At 49.5% G+C, this 22,925-nt stretch overlaps 1 protein-coding gene across 1 annotated transcript in view; it reads right to left on the reverse strand.

Moving 5' to 3' along the window:
- The window catches only part of LOC149437954 (kin of IRRE-like protein 1), a 73,114-nt gene extending 67,070 nt beyond the window's left edge, over nt 1-6,044 (reverse strand). The window contains exon 1 of the mRNA XM_089660404.1: nt 5,710-6,044. Within this exon, the coding sequence (XP_089516530.1) occupies nt 5,710-5,764 (55 nt within the window). The 5' untranslated portion in view covers nt 5,765-6,044. The remainder of the gene's footprint in view (nt 1-5,709) is intronic.
- Nucleotides 6,045-22,925: the final 16,881 nt, after the last annotated feature.

The raw sequence follows: 22,925 nt of genomic DNA on the forward strand, positions 1-22,925 counted from the left end.
CCCTCCCCCCATGTGTACGGTTGGTGTGCACAACAAATCCCATCATTACCCCCCCCCCCCCAAATTGTCAGGTCTACCCCCAATGATCACCAGCTGAACTACAAATCCCATCATCCCCCCTCCCGGCAGTCAAGTCTACCCCCAATGATCACCAGATGAACTACAAGTCCCATCATCCCCCTTACAAGCTGTCAGGTCTACCCCCAATGATCACCAGATGAACTACAAGTCCCATCATCCCCCTTCCAAGCTTTCAGGTCTACCCCCAATGATCACCAGATGAACTACAAGTCCCATCATCCCACTTCCAAGCTGTCAGGTCTACCCCCAATGATCACCAGATGAACTACAAGTCCCATCACCCCCCCCATCCCTCCAGGCTGTCAAGTCTACCCCCAATGATCACCAGATGAACTACAAATCCCATCATCCCCCCTCCAGGTTATCAGGTCTACCCCCAATTATCACCAGATGAACTACAAGTCCCATCACCCCCCCCCTCCAGGCAGTCAGGTCTACCCCCAATGATCACCAGATGAACTACAAGTCCCATCACCCCCCCCCCCTTCCAGGCAGTCAGGTCTACCCCCAATGATCACCAGATGAACTACAATTTCCATCATCCCCCCCTCCAAGCAGTCAGGTCTACCCCCAATGATCACCAGATGAACTACAAGTCCCATCATCCCCCCTCCATGCAGTCAGGTCTACCCCCAATGTTCACCAGCTGTTTGGGAACTACAAGTCCCATCACCCCCCCCCCCCCCCTCCAGGCAGTCAGGTCTACCCCCAATGATCATTAGATGAACTACAAGTCCCATCATCCCCCCTCCAGACTGTCAGTTCTACCCCCAGAGATCACCAGCTGTTTGGGAACTACAAGTCTCATCGTCCCCTCTCCAGCCTGTCAGGCCTACCCCCAACAATCACCAGATGAACTACAAGTCCCATCGCCCCCCCTCCAGGCAGTCAAGTCTACCACCAGTGATCACCAAGTGTTTGGGAACTACAAGTTCCATCACCCCCCCTCTCCAGGCTGTCAGGTCCATATGTGTGGGTCTCAGGTATCCTTTAACTCACCAGCTGCTGCAATGCTACAAGACTCAGAGCACTGGGCATGCTGGCAGTTGTAGTTCAGCAGCACAGGCTGACGTCATAATACATCAAGGCAGCTGGCTGAGACTTGTAGTCCCCCTTGGCCAAGATCTCCCCCTACAACTCTTAGTAGAATAGCGAGGCAGACAAAGGCTCCTACAGCCGGTCAGTGCTTTCATCAGCAGAGCACTGCACCATTCCCTGCTACAGAACACGCTGCAACCAAGTCTGACACCATACACCAGCAGATCGCGATTGGCGAGATTACACACGTTTGACTGTTTGTATGATCCAACTTCGATATCGCAACGATCTACCTAATCTAACCGATTTGTATCCGATCAGACAGGCCCATGCACCACATAAAAGAGATTGTATTTATTTATTATTTATATAGCGCCGTCAATGTACTCAGCACTCTACATATATATTGTACATTCACATCAGTCCCCGCCCCCGAGGAGCGTACAATCTAAGGTCCCTAACCCTCGAGGGGCGTACAATCTAAGGTCTATAACCCCCGAGGAGCATACAATCTAAGGTCTATAACCCCCGAGGAGCATACAATCTAAGGTCTATAACCCCCGAGGAGCGTACAATCTAAGGTCCCTAACCCTCGAGGAGCATACAATCTAAGGTCCCTAACCCTCAAGGGGTGTACAATCTAAGGTCCCTAACCCTCAAGGGGTGTACAATCTAAGGTCCCTAACCCTCGAGGAGCATACAATCTAAGGTCCCTAACCCTCGAGGAGCGTACAATCTAAGGTCCCTAACCCTCGAGGAGCGTACAATCTAAGGTTCCTAACCCTCGAGGAGCGTACAATCTAAGGTCCCTAACCCCCGAGGAGCGTACAATCTAAGGTCCCTAACCCTCGAGGAGCGTACAATCTAAGGTCCCTAACCCTCGAGGAGCGTACAATCTAAGGTCCCTAACCCCCGAGGAGCGTACAATCTAAGGTCCCTAACCCTCGAGGAGCGTACAATCTAAGGTCCCTAACCCCCGAGGAGCGTACAATCTAAGGTCCCTAACCCTCGAGGAGCGTACAATCTAAGGTCCCTAACCCTCAAGGAGCGTACAATCTAAGGTCCCTAACCCTCGAGGAGCGTACAATCTAAGGTCCCTAACCCCCGAGGAGCGTACAATCTAAGGTCCCTAACTCACATTCATACATACACATACTAAGGACAATTTACATAGGAGCCAATTCACCTACCAGCATGCCTTTGGAGTGTGGGAGGAAACTGGAGTACCCGGAGGAAACCCACGCAGATCCTACAATCAGATTGTAACGTGTGTGGTGTGCTTAAACAAGGCTGATGGGCATAAGATCGCTACATGCACCATTGGTCGGAAAGTTTCGCTAGCGTCTGCTCACACGTGGCCCAAGTGACCGATTGTTCCAAGGACTCTAGTTAACAAAGAACCAATCCCATAGGCCACCGGTTTCCCGTGGCATTTGAAGAACCACAAGTCCCAGCAGTATCTATGTAACAGCGCAGAAGATTCAACCGCCATGAAACAATTGCATCCTAAACATGCGCCGGCCGATAGCGCGCCCTTATACCTCCAAAGCCCAACTTATGGAAAGCCAATGGAACGTCCGGGAAACCGATCCCTCCACAACCGTACAATTACACCGCAATCAGCAATGCGGCGCCCATCTTCCATCAGTGTAGTGGCCATTGGGATGCCAAAAAAAGGCGATTTCTGATTGGGCGCCAGTTCTCGCCATTGGCTACCGATCACTCCACAACCGTACAAATATACCCCAATCAGCAACCATCGCCAATTGGCGCCCATCTTCCATCAATTTAGTGGCCATTGGGATGCCAAAAAGGCGATTTCTGATTGGTCGCCAGTTATCACCGTTGGCTACCGATCCCTCCATAACCATACAAATACACCCCAATCAGCAACCACCGCCAATCGGCACCCATTTTCCACCAGTTTAGTGGCCATTGGGATGCCAAAAAAGGCGATTTCTGATTGGTTGCCATTTCTTGCCGTTGGCTACGATCCCTCCACAACCATACACATACACCCCAATCAGCTACCACCACCAATCGGTGCCTATCTTCCATCAGTGTAGTGGCCATTGGGATGCCAGAAAGGCGATTTCTGATTGGTCGCCAGTTCTCGCCGTTGGCTACGATCCCTCCACAACCATACAAATACACCCCAATCAGCAACCACCACCGATTGGCGCCCATCTTCCATCAGTGTAGTGGCCATTTGGATGCCAGAAAGGCGATTTCTGATTGGTTGCCAGTTCTCGACGTTGGCTACGATCCCTCCACAACCATACAAATACACCCCAATCAGCAACCACCACCAATCGGCGCCCATCTTTCATCAGTTTAGGAAAAAAGGCAATTTCTGATTGCTCGCCAGTTCTCACCGTTGGCTACCAATCCCTCCACAACCGTATAAATACACCCCAATCAGCAACCACTGCCAATCGGCACCCATTTTCCACCAGTTTAGTGTCCATTGGGATGCCAAAAAAGGCGATTTCTGATTGGTCGCCATTTCTTGCCGTTGGCTACGATCCCTCCACAACCATACACATACACCCCAATCAGCAACCACCACCAATCGGCGCCTATCTTCCATCAGTGTAGTGGCCATTGGGATGCCAGAAAGGCGATTTCTGATTGGTCGCCATTTCTTGCCGTTGGCTACGATCCCTCCACAACCATACACATACACCCCAATCAGCAACCACCACCGATCGGCGCCCATCTTCCATCAGCGTAGTGGCCATTTGGATGCCAGAAAGGCGATTTCTGATTGGTCGCCAGTTCTTGACGTTGGCTGTGATCCCTCCACAACCATACAAATACACCCCAATCAGCAACCACCACCAATCAGCGCCCATCTTCCATCAGTTTAGGAAAAAAGGCGATTTCTGATTGCTCACCAGTTCTCACCGTTGGCTACCGATCCCTCCACAATCGTATAAATACTCCCCAGTCAGCAACCACCGCCAATCGGCGCCCATCTTCCACCAGTTTAGTGGCCATTGGGATGCCAAAAAAAGGCGATTTCTGATTGGTCGCCAGTTCTCGCCGTTGGCTACCGGCCCCTTTATCCTCGCCGGGCCAGGTCGCCCGACCCTTAAAGAGTCCAGATACGGTAATGGAAACTCAATTCCCTCCGGGAGCAGACAGCACGGTATAATTACTGCAGAAAAACTTGGCAGGTAAGTAGAGCGCTCATTAGAATCGTATTATTAGGACGCATCCGTTTTACCGTAGGGAATAAGACCCGATATAGAACAATTATCACCAGCCGGGTAACAGCCAAGGATGACAGTAAATATATTAATGAAGCAAAAGCGTGGGGGGGGGGGGGTGAGGAATGGGAGGGGGTCGCAGCCTGAAATCCTGCAGGTGAAAAAAAAAAAACACAAAAAACGTTGCAACGGTTGAAAGATTCCCTATGCAGTGGGATCATTGTCTCCCCCTACCCAGCGCACGCCGAGATCCCTAATATCAGAACGGACAGGCACTGCAGTGAAGCTCTCCTCCTGACCACACACGCTGCAAGATCTGTGCAAAGCTGCATCCCCCAGATCTGCCCGCGCCGCATGTGCGTTACAACGGTCACCCCCCCCCCTTTCCCCAACAACTGCATAGAATTTCCAGCATGCGGAACAGCACTCACACCCTCAGAGCTGACGCTCTAAAAAAAAAAAAAGCGACTGTTCTCTTTAGCCAAACTGACGGCAAGTCGAAAACGATTCGCCGCCGCATCTGCGCTTTTTCACTCACACCCTCAGAGCTGACGCTCTAAAAAAAAAAAAAAAGAGTGACTGTTCTCTTCAGCCAAACTGACGGCAAGTCGAAAACGATTCGCCGCCGCATCTGCGCTTTTTATGCAATCGCAGTTTTTTTTTGTGGAGGGGTATTACCATATTAGACAAAACATTCGAGGACGTTACGGCGCCGGCATGATATAAAATGAATTAAAACTGATAATATAAACTGCTGGCGCTATATAAATCCTGTATAATATTAATAATATATAGAAATAATAATTGTGTTTCGTAATTTAATGGCTGGCGTATGTTAAGCGGCGAATGCGGCACGATATGAAATGACTACTGATAATATTAATTTATTATTATATATTATTATTATTATTATACTATTATTATATATTATTATTATTATATATTATTATATATTATTATTGTTATATATTTTTATTATTATTATTATATATTATTATATAGTAGTATTATTATTATTATTATATATTATTATATATTAATATTATTATATATTTTTATTATTATTATTATATATTATTATATAGTATTATTATTATTATATTATTATTATTATATATTATATTATATTATTTATATTATAAATGTATACTATAATATATATTTATATTATAAATAATAATATGGAATATTTGTATTAATATATTATATATATTTTTTATTATTATATTATTTTTATTATAATACAGGATTTATATAGCGCCGACAGTTTGCGCAGCAGAAATAAAGCGCGTTACGTTAACTTTTTTGCGCCCCCCCCCCCTCTCTCTATTTATTGATCATTTTCCGTAGCATTGATCCATAAAAAGAAGTCACTTACTTGCATGCAGCGTGGCGAGGAGCAGAGACAAAAGTAAGGTATCATATCCATCCATCCTGATCAGATCCTCAGTCTGGTCCCCTCTTGGCTCTCTCTGTCGCAATGTTCTGCAGGGGCTTCCCACCCTGTGCAGCCCCTCTGCTGTCGCAGACTGTGCTCCTGCAGTCAGCACAGATCACACTAGAGATGCCCCAGTTGAACTGCGCTCCGGCGTATGTGTCTGCAGCAGCAGCAGCTTCTCCTGCACTCTGCTGTCTCCTGGTCCCTCTCTCTGCAGTGGATTTAGTGAGAGGCTATTCCCTCCTCTCCTCTCTACCATTGGAGAGAAAGTTCATTCTGCTGTAGAATAAAAGGAGGATTCTCCTCCTACCCTGCATGTGTGTGTGAGACTCTCCCCCTCCCTCCTGCTTCCAGGTCCCCCCACCATCCCTCCCTCCTTTCCTCCCTGCACTGCCTCTGCTAACTTAGATCATCTGCCGTCTGCATGAACTTTACCAGCCGAGAACTGACTGCAACCTGACGCCAGACGGCCAACACCATGCAGAGAAAACGCTGCGCCGACGCAGTCCGGTCTGCTCCGTGTACTTTTGCGGTAGAAAAGGGGAACCGGTGGGGGATGCAATTAGCAAAGGGTCCCAGTTCAAAAATACTTGAGGAGTCACCAGAAGGGCTCCGTTTGAAGCTTCACCAGAAAGGCTTCAACGTGGGATTTGACGCTTCACCAGAAAGGCTTCAATACTCCTCCATCATGACTTCTCCATCATGTCCAACAACGCCACCATCAAACCCGCCCCGCAGGCCAGAGTACTTGGTGTCATTTTGGACTCCAACCTATCCTTCCAGCCCCAAGTCCACTCTTTAACAAACTCATGCAGACTCCACCTCCGCAACATCGCCAAAATCCGCACGTTCCTAACTCCAGAAACCACTAAACAGCTCATCCACTCCCTCATCATATCGCGACTTGACTACTGCAACTCCCTCCTCACTGGCCTGCCTCGCCGCTGGCTATCCCCGCTTCAGTCCATCCTGAATACGGCTGCCAGACTCATTCACCTTTCCAACCGCTCCGTTTCCGCCACCCCCCTCTGCCAATCCCTCCACTGGCTTCCGATTGCGCAACGGATCAAATTCAAAATCCTAACACTGACGTACAAAGCTGTCCACCATACTGCCCCGAACTACATCACTGACCTAATATCCAAGTACCGCCCAGCACGCACACTCCGCTCCTCACAAGACCTCCTTCTCTCTAGTTCCCTGGTCTCCTCCTCCCATGCCCGCCTCCAGGACTTCTCCAGGGTGTCACCCATCCTCTGGAACTCCCTGCCCCAACCCATCAGATTATCACCTACTCTCCTCTCCTTTAGGCGCACCCTGAAAACCCATCTCTTCAGGGAAGCATACCCCGCCCCCTGCTAACTTGCCGACCTCCTCCACTCTTCCTACCACTCCATCCCCCACAGCTATCTCCTCCTGTGCCACCATCCCCTCCCTCCTAGATTGTAAGCTTGAAAGAGCAGGGCCCTCGATCCCCTCATGTTTTGCATTGTATTGGTATTGTTCTGTCACATGTTCTGTCCCCCTTTGTAATGTACAGCGCTGAGCGAACTATTGGCGCTTTATAAATACTGAATAATAATAATAATAATAATAATACTCGATTTGTAGCTTCACCAGAAAGCCTTCAACGTGGGATTTGACTCTTCACCAGAAAGCCTTCAATACTCGATTTGTAGCTTCACCAGAAAGGCTTCAATACTCGATTTGTAGCTTCACCAGAAAGCCTTCAACGTGGGATTTGACGCTTCACCAGAAAGGCTTCAATACTCGATTTGTAGCTTCACCAGAAAGCCTTCAACGTGGGATTTGACGCTTCACCAGAAAGCCTTCAATACTCGATTTGTAGCTTCACCAGAAAGGCTTCAATACTCGATTTGTAGCTTCACCAGAAAGCCTTCAACGTGGGATTTGACGCTTCATCAGAAGGGCTTCAATACTCGATTTGTAGCTTTACCAGAAAGGCTTCAACTTGCAATTTGAAGCTTCATCAGAAGAACTTCAACACACGATTTGAGGCTTCCCCAGTAGGGCTTCAATGCTTGATTTGAAGCTTCTTCAGAAGGGCTTCAACACTTGATTTAAAGCTTCACCAGAAGGGCTTCAATGCTTGATTTGAAGCTTCATCAGAAGGACTTCAACGCAGGATTTGAAGCTTCAGGAAAAAGGCTTCAACGCTCGAGTTGAAGCTTCATCGGAAGGGCTTCAGTGCTTAATTTGAAGCTTCAATGTTTGATTTGAAGCTTCACCAGAAGAGTTTCAACATTTGATTTGAATCTTCATCAGAGGGGCTACAATACTCGATTTTAAGCTTCACCAGATGGGCTTCAACATGCGATTTGAAGCCTCACCAGAAGAGCTTCAGTGTTCAATTTGAAGCTTCACCGGAAGGGCTTCAATACTCGATTTGAAGATTCACTGGAAGGGCTTCAATGGTCGATTTGAAGCTTCACCAGAAGAGTTTCAACATTTGATTTGAAGCTTCACCGGCAGGGCTTCAATGGTTGATTTGAAGCTTCACCAGAAGAGTTTCAACATTTGATTTGAATATTCATCAGTGGGGCTACAATACTAGATTTGAAGCTTCACCAGAAGGGCTTCAACATGTGATTTGAAGCCTCACCAGAGGGGCAACAATACTCAATTTGAAGCTTCATTAGAAGGGCTTCAATGCTTGAGTTGAAGCTTCACCAGAAGGGCTTCAGTGATCAGTTTGAGGCTTCATCAGAAGGGCTTCAATGCTCGATTTGAAGCTTCACCAGAAGAGTTTCAACATTTGCTTTGAAACTTTACCAGATGGACTACAATGCTCAATTTGAAGCTTCACCAGAAGGTCTTCGACATGCGATGTGAAGCTTCACCAGAAGAGTTTCAACATGTAATTTGAAGCTTCACCAGAAGGTCTTCAAACCTTGATTTGAAGCTTCACCAGAAGAGTTTCAATGCTTGACTTGATGCTTCACCAGAAGGGCTTCAACACTCGATTTGAAGCTTCACCAGAAGGTCTTCAATGTACGTTTTGAAGCTTCACCAGAAGGTCTTAAATGTACGATTTGAAGCTTCACCAGAAGGTCTTCGACATGCGATGTGAAGCTTCACCAGAAGAGTTTTCAACATGTGATTGGAAGCTTCATTAGAAGGGCTTCAACGCTCAGTTTGAAGCTTCACCCAGAAGGTCTTCAAACCTTGATTTGAAGCTTCACCAGAAGGTCTTCAATGTACGATTTGAAGCTTCGCCAGAAGAAGTTCATCTCTCAGTTTGGAGCTTACTCATGAGGGCTTCAATGTGTGTTTCGAAGCTTCACCAGAAGGGCTTCATTTCTCGTTTTGAAGCTTGAAGCTCCTAGTAACTAGATTTCTATTGCGCAAAAAGAAATAATAATAATAAAAAATACTCAAAACTGAAACTCATGCAAAAATTCCAATACAAATGTCCAAAAAACAACTATGTGAATGGGGCCTGTAGGCCTACATGTGAGAGCATTCAGTACTAGGAATCACATTTTTTTCAGTCTGTTCACATCTCTGCATGCTGCATCTTAGGAGCACTTTCTGATACTGCACCAAATCTGGAAGGCATCGTAGAAGTCTATGGGAAAGTGCAGATTACTCACATGAAACCCACTGTCCCCCTGAGCTTTGGGAAAAGCGCAGCAGGACTACACCGGGGCAGTGTGAAGCCGCCCTAAAATTTGTAATCAATTCAGGCAGACCCTTGCATTGCCTAGTTGATGGTAGAGGGCGCATATTATGAGCAGGGCTGCTGTTAGAAACCACGGGGCCCAATACAGCCAACTGACAACCCCCCCCCCTTAAAAATAACAAGAAACACAGTTTACTATGCTTCAGTTATGAACGAACACAGTGAGTGATTGGTACCGATCCCTCATTGTGTTCATTCAGGAAAGAAAGGGGCTGGTAAATGTGGCATATTAACAGGACCTTACATCCTGAAGGATCCTGTTGTGCGCTTGCAGAGTCTAGTGGGAAGCCGGCACTGTGGGGGCCTGGGCAGCAGGGGGAAATGTATGATGCACAGGGAGGGTGATTGGCATGGCGGGGGGGCAATTACTGGAACTGATCCCCTGCATGGCTCCCCCTGCAGCAGCTTAAAGCCAGCAGGAGGGAGAGGAGAAGAAGCCCGCTTTCAGTCGCTGCAGAGAGAGCCATATAGGGGATCGGCTCCAGTAGTTGCCCCCCTGCCCTGCCAATCACCTTTCCTGCCCACATCTTATTCCCCCTGCTGGCCTGGGCCCTGTACAGGAGGACTGGTGGTACCCCCTTATCCACGGCCCTGGGAACAATCATAGGGAAGAATGGATGCAGGATACAGAAGACAGTACATGCAGCCTGTTCATTCTGACTCAATTACTCTGCAAGAAAAGCCACTAAAATAGCAAAGTTCTGTTTCTTTGAGTCATCTATATACTGACACACACAGGGAGAGGAGAAGAAGTCCGCTTTCAGTTGCTGCAGAGAAACATATAGGGGAGCGGTTCCAGTAGTTGCCCCCCCCCGCCATGCCGATCACCCTTCCTGCCACATCTGATTCGCCCTGCTGGCTTGGCCTCCCCCTGCTGGCCTGGGCCCTGTACAGGAGGACTGGTGGTACCCCCTTATCCACGGCCCTGGGAACAATCATAGGGAAGAATGGATGCAGGATGCAGAAGACAGTACATGCAGCCTGTTCATTCTGACTCTATTACTGTGCAAGAAAAGCCACTAAAATAGCAAAGTTCTGTTTCTCTGAGTCATCTATATACTGACACACACAGGGAGAGGAGAAGAAGTCCGCTTTCAGTTGCTGCAGAGAAACATATAGGGAAGCGGTTCCAGTAGTTGCCCCCCCCCCCCGCCATGCCGATCACCCTTCCTGCCGCATCTGATTCGCCCTGCTGGCTTGGCCTCCCCCTGCTGGCCTGGGCCCTGTACAGGAGGACCGGTGGTACCCCCTTATCAACGGCCCTGGGAACAATCATAGGGAATAATGGATGCAGGATACAGAAGACAGTACATGCAGCCTGTTCATTCTGACTCTATTACTGTGCAAGAAAAGCCACTAAAATAGCAAAGTTCTGTTTCTCTGAGTCATCTATATACTGACACACACAGGGAGAGGAGAAGAAGTCCGCTTTCAGTTGCTGCAGAGAAACATATAGGGGATCGGTTCCAGTAATTGCCCCCCCCGCCATGCCGATCACCCTTCCTGCCACATCTGATTCGCCCTGCTGGCTTGGCCTCCCCCTGCTGGCCTGGGCCCTGTACAGGAGGACTGGTGGTACCCCCTTATCCACGGCCCTGGTTATGAGCACCTTAATGGGAGCCCAGTGATGTGAATAGGCCCTTAGACGATAGAAGTGTGCAGGTCAACGTGGCGACCATCACCCACCCACGTCTCATATAAATGGGCCTTTTAATGGTGGCCAGTAAGGTAAGAAAATGGGTTAAATACAACACACATTGTAATGCTATGCACTTATCGAAAATATCAATTAAAAATATGATCTGTCATTTGTAAACGGATGAGATCTATCGGAAAACAATCATTTTGTTGGTTACAAATGATTCTCTGGCACTAATACGAATGTTTAAATCGACTGGAAACGATTGGCAAACTTCCATTGAGGGACTTGGCTGATTTTAAATCGATTGGGAGTTCACTAAATCAATTGAACGGAGGCTCTTTGATTGATTGAATGATCACACCAATATGTGCGCGGCCACCATAAATCCTGAAGGGCCCCTGTGCAGTTGCACAGTCCAAAAGCTGGAAGTGGCTGCAAAGAGGCAACAGGAGATCAGCAGCACTAAGATGGTAAAGAAAAGGTAAAAATATGATGTTTGGTGAAAATAAGAAACATATCAATTACTTATGATAGGCAGTGCAGGGAACACACTTGTGACCAATATGTGCAGCAGCAGAGGGTGGGCTTTGATAATCATACGCGTCCATAGGTGGCTGAGGGTTATATGCTGAGAGCAGGGGCAGACTGCCAACTCATGGGGCCCCCGGGCAATAGGGGATCATGGGGCCCCTGTGTCCTTGCCCAAACTCAAAAAAGCCTATAATAAAGGTACCAGGGGCATCTCATGGGGCCCCCTACTGACCCCGGGCTCTCAGGCAGTGCCCGAGTTTCCAAATGGTCAGTCCACCCCTGGCTGAGAGTGCGCTCATTGCATGCGTCCAATACGGTGATCTAGCTGTCATAGACAGTGTTGATGAAGAGCTGGTGGGACTGGTGGGACTGGCGGGACCGGCTCCCTGATCACGTGACCAGTTTGACAGCCAATCACAGTGGTTACTTGATCTGATAGTCCTTCCCACACCCAAGCCATAAAGGTCCTGTTAAAAGGACCCCAGGGGATAAAGTATGGGGACCCCCAAGCATCCAAGTGGCCCATGTAACGCATACATGCGGTGGCAAAGATGGTGGGCTTTAATAACCACATGGACAGACTGCATGTGTCCAGCACAGTGACCGAGCTGTAATAGACATTTCCTTATCTCTAGTAATAATCAGGAGGCGTTGGGACCGGCTCCAAGTCCTGATCATGTGTCCACTGTGACAGCCAACCAGGGGCGGACTGACAACTCATGGGGCCCCCGGGCAATAAGGGATCATGGGGCCCCTGTGTCCTTGCCCAAACTCAAAAAAGCCTATGAAAAAGGTACCAGGGGCATCTCATGGGGCCCCCTACTGACCCCGGGCCCTCGGGCAGTGCCTGAGTTTCCAATTGGTCAGTCCGCCCCTGCAGCCAACTACAGTGGTCATGTGATCTGGCATTCCTTTCCCATGCCCAGGGTATAAAGACCCAGTTAACGGGATGCCAGGTCTGCACAGGAAGGAGTTAAAGTAGAGGGACCCTTGAGAACCCAAAGTTCCCCTGTGGCCCCTGGCTGCAGGTGATATTTTTGACCCCTTAAAAAACCAGTCTATGAAGCGTCTTCATGAATGGCGCGCTGAAGCAGTCTGTACATTGATAAAAAAAAAAAACAAGCTCGCTACATCCGTCCCCGGAGTACGGCAGGAAAGGAGATCCAAGAATAACCTGACTGACAAAATACGATGATGCAAATGGTTCCCCCGCGAGACGCCCAGCCACACTCTTCTTTTTCCATTCTGTAGTCTCCCCAGAGGCTCAGGTTACCTAGGGGAAAGGAGAAGGGGTGAGGTGTTTAGATTGCACCCTGCCAGGTCTCTCCACCATGAGATGTGGCACACACCTTGGTGTGAAGAGGGGCCCCTTTGACGCTGTAGGCAGGGGGTCCCTTGGATGTTTGTTCATAACTGTTCCTGATAAACAAACACCCCTGGGAGGAGGGGGGGGGGGTCTGGGCCCTCTACAAGACATTCATTGGTGGGTCTTGTATGTGTCTTGAGAGAGCCATAGTCTAGCCCAAACAGTCTTAACCAGGGCTCTGTGGAATCCTAAGGTTCCTCAAGAGTTTCTAGAGGGTCCCTTGAGCTGTTTTCAAGGGGCTTCTGGAGTTGATTTCTAGGGGTTCCCTGAGCTGTTATCTAGGTGTTCCTTGAGGTTTTTTTAGGGGTTCTGTGAGCTGTTTTCCAGAGGTTTCTTGAACTGTTTTCTAGGAGTTCCTTGAGCTGTTTTCTAGGAGTTCCTTGAGTTGTTTTCTAGGGGTTCCTTGAACTGTTTTCTAGGGGTTCCTTGAGCTGTTTTCTAGGTGTTCCTGGAGTTGATTTCTAGGGGTTCACTGAGCTGTTTTCTAGGTGTTACTGGAGTTGTTTTCTAGAGGTTCCTTGAGTTGTTTTCTAGGGGTTCCTTGAACTGTTTTCTAGGGGTTCCTTGAACTGTTTTCTAGGGGTTCCTTGAGCTATTTTCTAGAAGATTCCTTGAGTAGTTTTCTAGGGGTTCCTTGAACTGTTTTCTAGGTGTTCCTGGAGTTGATTTCTAGGGTGTTCATTGAGCTGTATTCTAGGTGTTCCTGGAATTGATTTCTAGGGGTTCATTGAGCTGTTTTCTAGGTGTTCCTGGAATTGATTTCTAGGGGTTCATTGAGCTGTTTTCTAGGTGTTACTGGAGTTGTTTTCTAGGTGTTCCTTGAGTTGTTTTCTAGGGGTTCCTTGAACTGTTTTCTAGGGGTTCCTTGAGCTATTTTCTACAGGGTTCCTTGAGTTGTTTTCTAGGGGTTCCTTGGGCTGTGTCTGATTGACTTCCCATCTAATGGTGCCTGCATTATTTCAGGGCCAGTGCCACTTGGCATAGCCAGCTGCAAGACACCAATGACCTTGTTGGATAGGCAATAAGATCACCAGATGGTGAATCTACCTGAACCGAGCTGGGATGCTAACGGATGGATGGGTGCTTCAGATGGTGAAGCTTCAGCCCCTAGAGAATAGCAATGCACCACAGAACCAATCCTGCCCATTAGATTCTCTTGCCAATAAAGAGGGGACATAACTATAGCCATCATCACCTGGTAAGCCAACATTTAAAGCCACCCGTAATCATGAGATAATAGTTGTGCGATCTGGTTGATTAAGGCAATCATGTCATCCTGATGGAATGTGTACATGGCGGTTGTGTGAGTACTCTCAAGGTAACAATCGATGAGGCCCACCCCCGATTGCTAGTGGTATAGAGTGACAATGCTTTGTCCCCTGTCTGCCAGTTGTTCTCCTGTGTTTTCACCGCGTCCCAAAGGATTCCAATGACTACAAATCGCCATTTCCATACACATTACGCAGGCACAGTTCTCTGTTGTCACCATTGGGAGACCCATCCTGAGAAATGCTGTGCAGCCATCACTGGAGTGCCTGTGCATTGGAAGTAGCTACAAAAAGGATGAAGGGGATCAGCAGTACTAAGATGCAACAAAGGACACCATCCCCAAACTGTTCCCACAAAGTTGGGAGCATGAAATTGATCAAAATGTCTTGGTATGCCGACGCCTTAAGAGTTCCCTTCACTGGAACTAGGGGGCCAAGCCCAACCCCTGAAAAACAACCCCCACACCATAATCCTCCAAATCCTCCACCAAACTTTACACTTGGCATAATGCAGTCAGGCATGTACGGTTCAACTGGCAACCACCAAACCCAGACACGTCCATCAGATTGCCAGACAGAGAAGTGTGATTGGTCACTCCAGAGAACACGTCTCCACTGCTCTAGAGTCCAGTGGCGGCGTGCTTTACACCACGGCATCCGACGCTTTGCATTGCACTTGGTGATGGAAGGCTTGGATGCAGCTGCTCGGCCATGGAAACCCATTCCATGAAGCTCTCTACGCACTGTTGTTGGGCTCATCTGAAGGCCACACCAAGTTTGGAGGTCTTTAGCTATTGACTCTGCAGACAGTTGGCAACTTCTGCGCACTGTGCGCTTCAGCATGCACTGACCCCGCCCTGTCATGTGACGTGGCCTACCACTTGGTGGCTGAGTGGCTGTTGTTCCCAGTTGCTTCCACTTTGTTATAATCCCACTAACAGTTGAGCGTGGAATATTTAGTAGCCAGGAAATGTCACGGATGGACTTATTGCCCAGGTGGCCACCTATCACGGGACCACGCTTGGAGTCACTGAGCTCCTGAGAGCGACCCATTCTTTCACCAATGTTTGTAGAAGCATGCCTAGGGGCTTGATTGTATACACCTGTGTCCATGGAGGGGATTGGAACACCTGAATCACATGATATGGAGGGCGGAGCCAATACTTTTGGCAATATAGTGTATTGTACATTCACATCAGTCCCTAACCCTCAAGGGGTGTACAATCTAAGGTCCCTAACCCTCAAGGGGCGTACAATCTAAGGTCCCTAACTCACATTCATACATACACATACTAGGGCCAATTTAGACAGGAGCCAATTAACCTACCAGCATGTCATTGGAGTGTGGGAGGAAACCAGAGTACCCGGAGGAAGACCACGCAGGCACAGGGAAAACATGCAAACTCCAGGCAGGTGGTGTCATGGTTGGGATTCAGACCAACAAACCTAGCGCTGAAAGGCAGAAGTGCTAACCGCTTAGCCACTGTGCTGGTTATTATGAGCTGGCTGCTTTAATGAAGTACACGGTAACATGATGAAGTCAATGTGATTGAGGACGTAACGCCTTGGGTGGAGCCAGGTGACGTCATTACAGACAAGTAAATTTTTACTGTTCCAAAGTTATATGTGAATGTTGCGATGATCTTCCGATTGAGTGAGTGTTTAGATTTATAATAGAGTATATGTTCATTAAGAATACTACACTATGATTATTATTATTATTAATATTATTATACAGGATTTATGGCGCCAACAGTTTGCTCAGCGCTGTACAAAATAATGGGAGACAATACAGCAACAATACAGTTCAATAGAAGAGGGTTAGGAGGGCCCTGATCCTGGGAGCTTACAATCTATGATGGTCTTTCCTGTGCTCTGAGCATATCTGCAGCTGCAAGGTGGGACCATTGGCTTCTTAAAGGGGGAGCACACTTTTATTGGTGGATGATAAGATCACATTTGTGGATGGGACTTCAAGCCCAATGGTTACCCTCAGACAGGGGCGGACTGACCATTTGGGCACTCATGCACTGCCCAAGGGCACGGGGTCAGTAGGAGGCCCCATGAGATGCCCCTAGTAAGGGTGGGACTATTGGCTTCTTAAAGGGGGAACACACTTTATTGGCCAGAGTGATGGATGATAAGATCACATTTGTGGATGGGACTTCAAGCCCAAAGGTTACCCTCAGCCAGGGGCGGACTGACGATTTGGGCACTCAGGAACTGCCCGAGGGCCTGGGGTCAGTAGGAGGCCCCATGAGATGCCCCTAGTAAGCGTGGGACCATTAACTTCTTAAAGGGGGAATGCACTTTTATTGGCTGGAGTGATGGATGATAAGATCCCATTTGTGGATGGGACTTCAAGCCCAAAAATTACCCTCGGCCAGGGGCGAACTGACCATTTGGGCTCTCGGACACTGCCCGAGGGCCCGGGGTTAGTAGGAGGCCCCATGAGATGCCCCTAGTAGGGGTGGAACCATTGGCTTCTTAAGGGGGGAACACACTTTTATTGGCCGGAATGACAAATGATAGGATCACATTTGTGGATGGGACTTCAAGCCCAATGGTTACCCTCAGCCAGAGGCGGACTGACCATTTGGGCTCTCGGGCACTGCCCGAGGGCCCAGGGTCAGTAGGAGGCCCCATGAGATGCCCCTAGTAAGCGTGGGACCATTGGCTTCTTAAAGGGGAACACACTTTTATTGGCTGGAGTGATGGATGATAAGATCCCATTTGTGGATGGGACTTCAAGCCCAAAGCTTACCCTCAGCCAGGGGCGAACTGACCATTTGGGCTCTTGGACACTGCCCGAGGGCCCGGGGTCAGTAGGAGGCCCCGTGAGATGCCTCTAGTAAGGGTGGAACCATTGGCTTCTTAAAGGGGGAACACACTTTTATTGGCTGGAGTGACTAATGATAGGATCACATTTGTGGATGGGACTTCAAGCCCAATGGTTACCCTCAGCCAGGGGTGGACTGACCATTTGGGCACTCGGGCACTGCCCTAGGGCCTGGGGTCAGTAGGAGGCCCCATGAGATGCCCCTAGTACCTTTCATAGGCTTTTTTGGATGTGGTTTGAGTGTGGGCAAGGACACAGGGGCCCCATGATCTCCTATTGCCTGGGTCCCCATGAGTTGTCAGTCCGCCCCTGACCTCAGCAAAAGGGGTTATGCCCGTTTGACCTGTATTTGCTATATGGGTCCAAGCATTGAGGAGAGAGCATACTTAGCACAGAGGTGTAGCCCGTGTGTGGTTTGCCGTGCAGCGCTGGAGTTGTGGAATCACAAACCATGCCATGTTTTCATTGGATTGGAAGGTCGCTGATGTATATAATTTTATTCTATAACTGTTACATTTTGTCCTATAAGCACTATTTTGTAATTTTATTTTAAGCAGCACAACGCTACATTGTATTTTTTCTTTTAATGCACGTTAACATGTGTCTTAACGCTGCAGCAAAATGCCTAAAGCGATATCACACTTTTTGGTTTTTTTTTTTAAGCTCTTCAGCAGCTGATTTAATCACTTACTGAGTACGCAGCTCTTTCATCTTTAATCCTTGCCTGTGTTCCAGTTTAAGTCACTGTCATGACCTTTGCCCCAGGTTTCCTGTCTCAGGGTGGCTTCTTTCTGTTGCAGCATCCTATAGAGCCACCCTTGTATGCAGGGACTAGAGTTGTGTCTCCTTACACTGTGTGCTTCAATAGAAACACACAGCCTCATAGCCTATGATGGCAAGGCTCTCCTCTGCTCTTCCCTCCTCCTCCTCCTCCTCCTCCAAGCAAACAGGCTGGCTCCAGACTGCACTGTCCACTGTTACACTTTTCTGTGAAAACCAGAAGTTTAGGAAAGCAGCACTGAGAGAGCAGAAGTCAGAAGTGCTGAAAGTTGTAAACTGCAAATGCTGGGGTAAGAATTTTAATGAAGAGTTTACTAGCGAAAGTTTATTTTATTGTGCTCAATGTGTTAAACTAAAAATAACCCTGAGAATTTGTTACTATTTAGGTAGGAATGGGTGCTTGTGAGGTGGAATTGTTGTTGCGTTTTATTATGACAGTGTCCCCCTAGGGGAGAAAGAACAGGTAGTACTTTGCCCCATCTTCCTACTTGCTTTAGTAAGCTAGCTACATGGTCAGACAGAACTACTCCCTGCCCCATGGCCGTCCGACAACGCAGCTGGCAAGGAGACCACTGCATTGATAGCTTATCTCCAGGTCCAAGCACTTTCCTAAGGCAAGGGCTGGCCAGAAGAATGCAGGGGGGTGCTTGCCAGTCTCCCATCCGTCTGCATTCCTCCGGCCAGTGCTTGTCTTAGGAAAGTGCTTGAAGCCGTAGTCAAGCTGATTTTAATACATTGGTCTGCCCCCTGGGTGCATGTAGAACTTTGTCCCATCTTTCTACGTGTTGTGGAAGGCTAGTTACATAGTCGGAAAGAATGACCCCCCTCCCACCATGGCCATCTGACAACGCAGCTAGCAAAGAGACAGCTGTATAGATAGCTGGTGCTTATCTCCAACCACCTTCCAAAGACAAGCGCTGGCCAGAAGAATGCCGGGGGGAGCGTGCCAGTCTCCCATCCCTCTGCATTCCTCTTGCCAGCGCTTGTCTTGGGAAAGCTCTTGAAGCCGTAGACAAGCTCCATAGACAAGCTGATTTTAATACATTGTTCTGTCCCCTGGGTGCATGTAGAACTTTGTCCCATCTTTCCACGTGTTGTGGAAGGCTAGTTTCGTGGTCGGATAGATGACCCCCCTCCCACCATGGCCATCCGACAACGCAGCTAACAAAGAGACAGCTCTATAGATAGCCGGTGCTTATCTCCAGGTCCAACCACTGTCTCAAGGCTCTCTTCACCTCCCCAAAATGTCTCTTCCACTCCTCCTTCTCATTTTCCTCTCCTCCGTTCCCAAATTCCATTCACTATATCCCTCTGCCCCTCCCAAACATTTGTATATCGTGTCCTCACTGCTTCCCTCACCCCTCTATGGCACCCACCACCTCCTCCTATTACTCCACTCTCCCACTGACCCCAACACCTCCACTAGGAGTTTCTCACGCTCCTGCACATCCCGCTCCCATGCCACCTTTCTCACCCTTCTCCTCCTCCTAGCCGCGGGGGACATCTCCCCAAATCCTGGCCCTCCACCTCCCTCACCCGCTCAACACCCTCCCACTTCCACGTCCTACTGCAACCCCCGCAACTTAGTATCTGTCTCCCTGCTCCCTAAAATCTCCCCCCCGTTTTCATGTGCACTCCTGAACGCCCGTTCGGTGTGCAACAAGCTTACCGCCATCCACGACCTCTTTGTTTCCCGCTCCCTCAACCTCCTGGCGATCACGGAAACCTGGATCCAGCCCACTGACTCTACCTCCCCTGCTGCACTCTCCTATGGAGGTCTCACCTGGACCCACTCACCCAGGCCTAACGGTCGTAAAGGTGGTGGGGTTGGTCTGCTCCTGTCACCGCAGAGCACCTTCCAAGTCCTCCCAAACCCCCCCTCCCTATCCTTCTCCTCCTTCGAGGCCCACTGCGTCCGACTATTCTCCCCAACCCCCCTGAAGATTGCTGTGATATACCGGCCTCCTGGATCCATACCCCGCTTCCTGGATGACTTCTCCTCCTGGCTACCCTTCTTCCTCTCCTCTGAGCTACCCACCATCATTCTTGGGGATTTTAACATCCCTGTCAACCTCGACAACCCGGACACAGCCCGTCTCCTCCACCTAACCTCCTCCTTTGCACTTGCACAGTGCATACAATCCACCACCCACTCCGACGGAAATATCCTTGATCTTGTCTTCTCCAACCGATGCGCTCCCCACAACCTCACTAACACCCCCTTCCCTCTCTCTGACCACAACCTGATTACCTTCTCTATCTCCTCATCCTCCAACGCCTACCCCTCCAAATGTCACACTACTACCAGCCGAAACCTCCGCAACCTTAACCCTGCCCCCCTCCACTCTGCAGCTGATCAACTCCATGACCGCATCCTCCCCCTGTCCTGCCCCGACTTGGCTTTGACCGCCTACAACAATGCGCTCTCAACAGCCCTTGACTCACTAGCGCCTTTAACCACACGCAACACCAGACCCCGACCGCTCCAGCCCTGGCAGACTGATCACACCAAAACCCTCAAACGACAAAGTCGTGCCCTAGAGCGACTATGGCGCAAAACCAAATCCAAACAAGCCTTCACCCGCTACAAATCTGCCTTCCGCACCTACACCTCCTCCCTCCATGCTGCCAAACAGGCCTACTTCTTGACCCTCATCAAGGCCCTCTCCTCCAATCCTCGCCGACTCTTCTCCACCTTCAACTCTCTACTCTCTCCACCCCCACCTCCACCCAGCACCTCACTCACTGCCCTTGAGATTGCCAATCACTTCAAAAACAAAATTGACACAATTCGCAAGGACATTGCCGCAACTCACACGCCCTCTCAACCTGTCCCCTCTCACACAGCTACCCCCTTATCCCCCCTCCCCCTCGACATAACCCGCAGGGACTTCGTCGCTGCTCAAACTCTCTCCAACCCCCTTCACCCTCACTCAGCTACCCCCTCATCACCCCTCTCCCACGGCCCCACCACTGCTCTGACCTCCTCTTCCACCCCACCCTACATTCCTCATACTGAAGCTCCCCCAACACTCCACACCTTTGACCTTACTACCATCGAGGAAGTCTCCAAGACCCTCTCTGATGCCCGCCTCACCACCTGCCCCCTCGACCCTATCCCCTCACAACTCCTACGACCTTCCTCCTCCTCCATCCTACGCTCCCTCACCCACATCTACAATCTCTCCCTCTCCTCAGGCACTTTCTCCTCCCCTCTGAAACATGCACACATCACCCCCATACTTAAAAAGCCCTCCCTGGACCCCAATGACCCGAACAACCTCAGACCCATCTCCCTGCTCCCATTTACATCTAAACTCCTCGAGCGCCTAGTCTACACCCGCCTATGCTCTCACCTCAACAACAACAACCTCCTCGATCCCCTACAGTCCGGCTTCCGTCCCCTACACTCCACCGAAACTGCCTTACTCAAACTCTCCAACGACCTGCTAACCGCCAAAGCTAATGGACACTATTCAGTGCTCCTACTCCTTGACCTCTCTGCGGCCTTCGACACAGTCGACCACCCCCTCCTCCTCAAAAAACTACACTCCCTCGGCCTCAGAGATTCTGCTCTCTCCTGGATCTCATCCTACCTGTCACAACGCTCTTTCAGCGTTACCTATAATGCTACCACCTCCCCCTCACTCCCCCTCTCTGTTGGGGTCCCTCAAGGCTCTGTGCTCGGGCCCCTTCTCTTCTCCATCTATACCTCCTCCCTTGGCCAACTCATACACTCTCACGGCTTCAACTACCACCTCTATGCCGACGACACACAAATCTATCTCTCAACCCCCCACCTCACCCCCTTGGTCTCAGCCCGAATCACACACCTACTGAGCGACATATCAGACTGGATGTCGCTCCACTTCCTTAAATTGAACCTCTCCAAAACCGAGTTTCTTGTCTTCCCCCCAGCCCGGACACCACCCCCCATTGATTTCTCCGTCACATCCAACAACGCCACCATCAAACCCGCCCTGCAGGCCAGAGTACTGGGTGTCATTCTGGACTCCAACCTATCCTTCCAGCCCCAAGTCCAATCTTTAACAAACTCGTGCAGACTCCACCTCCGCAACATGCAGACTCCACCTCCGCAACATCGCCAAAATCCGCACGTTCCTAACCCCAGAAACCACTAAACAGCTCATCCACTCCCTCATCATATCACGACTCGACTACTGCAACTCCCTCCTCACTGGCCTGCCTCGCCGCTGGCTATCCCCTCTTCAGTCCATCCTGAACACGGCTGCCAGACTCATTCACCTTTCCAACCGCTCTGTCTCCGCCACCCCCCTCTGCCAATCCCTCCACTGGCTTCCGATTGCGCAACGGATCAAATTCAAAATCCTAACGCTGACGTACAAAGCTGTCCACCATACTGCCCCGAACTACATCACTGACCTAATATCCAAGTACCGCCCAGCACGCACACTCCGCTCCTCACAGGACCTCCTTCTCTCTAGTTCCCTGGTCTCCTCCTCCCATGCCCGCCTCCAGGACTTCTCCAGGGTGTCACCCATCCTCTGGAACTCCCTGCCCCAACCCATCAGATTATCACCTACTCTCCTCTCCTTTAGGCGCACCCTGAAAACCCATCTCTTCAGGGAAGCCTACCCCACCCCCTGCTAACTTGCCTCCCTCCTCCACTCTTCCTACCACTCCATCCCCCACAGCTATCTCCTCCTGTGCCACCACCCCCTCCCTCCTAGATTGTAAGCTCGAAAGAGCAGGGCCCTCGATCCCCTCATGTTTTGCATTGTATTGGTATTGTTCTGTCACATGTTCTGTCTCCCTTTGTAATGTACAGCGCTGAGCGAACTATTGGCGCTTTATAAATACTGTATAATAATAATAATAAAAAGGCAAGCGCTGGCCAGAAGAATGCCGGGGGGTGCGGGCCAGTCTCCAATCCCTCTGCATTCCTCTTGCCAGCGCTTGTCTTGGGACAGCTCTTGAAGCCGTAGACAAGCTCCATAGACAAGCTGATTTTAGTAAATCCAACACAACAAACACTTTTCTCCTGC

Source organism: Staurois parvus, unplaced genomic scaffold (assembly GCF_062004578.1).
Source record: "Staurois parvus isolate SC_StPar_1 unplaced genomic scaffold, SC_StPar_1.0 ptg001239l, whole genome shotgun sequence".
NCBI lineage: Eukaryota > Metazoa > Chordata > Amphibia > Anura > Ranidae > Staurois > Staurois parvus.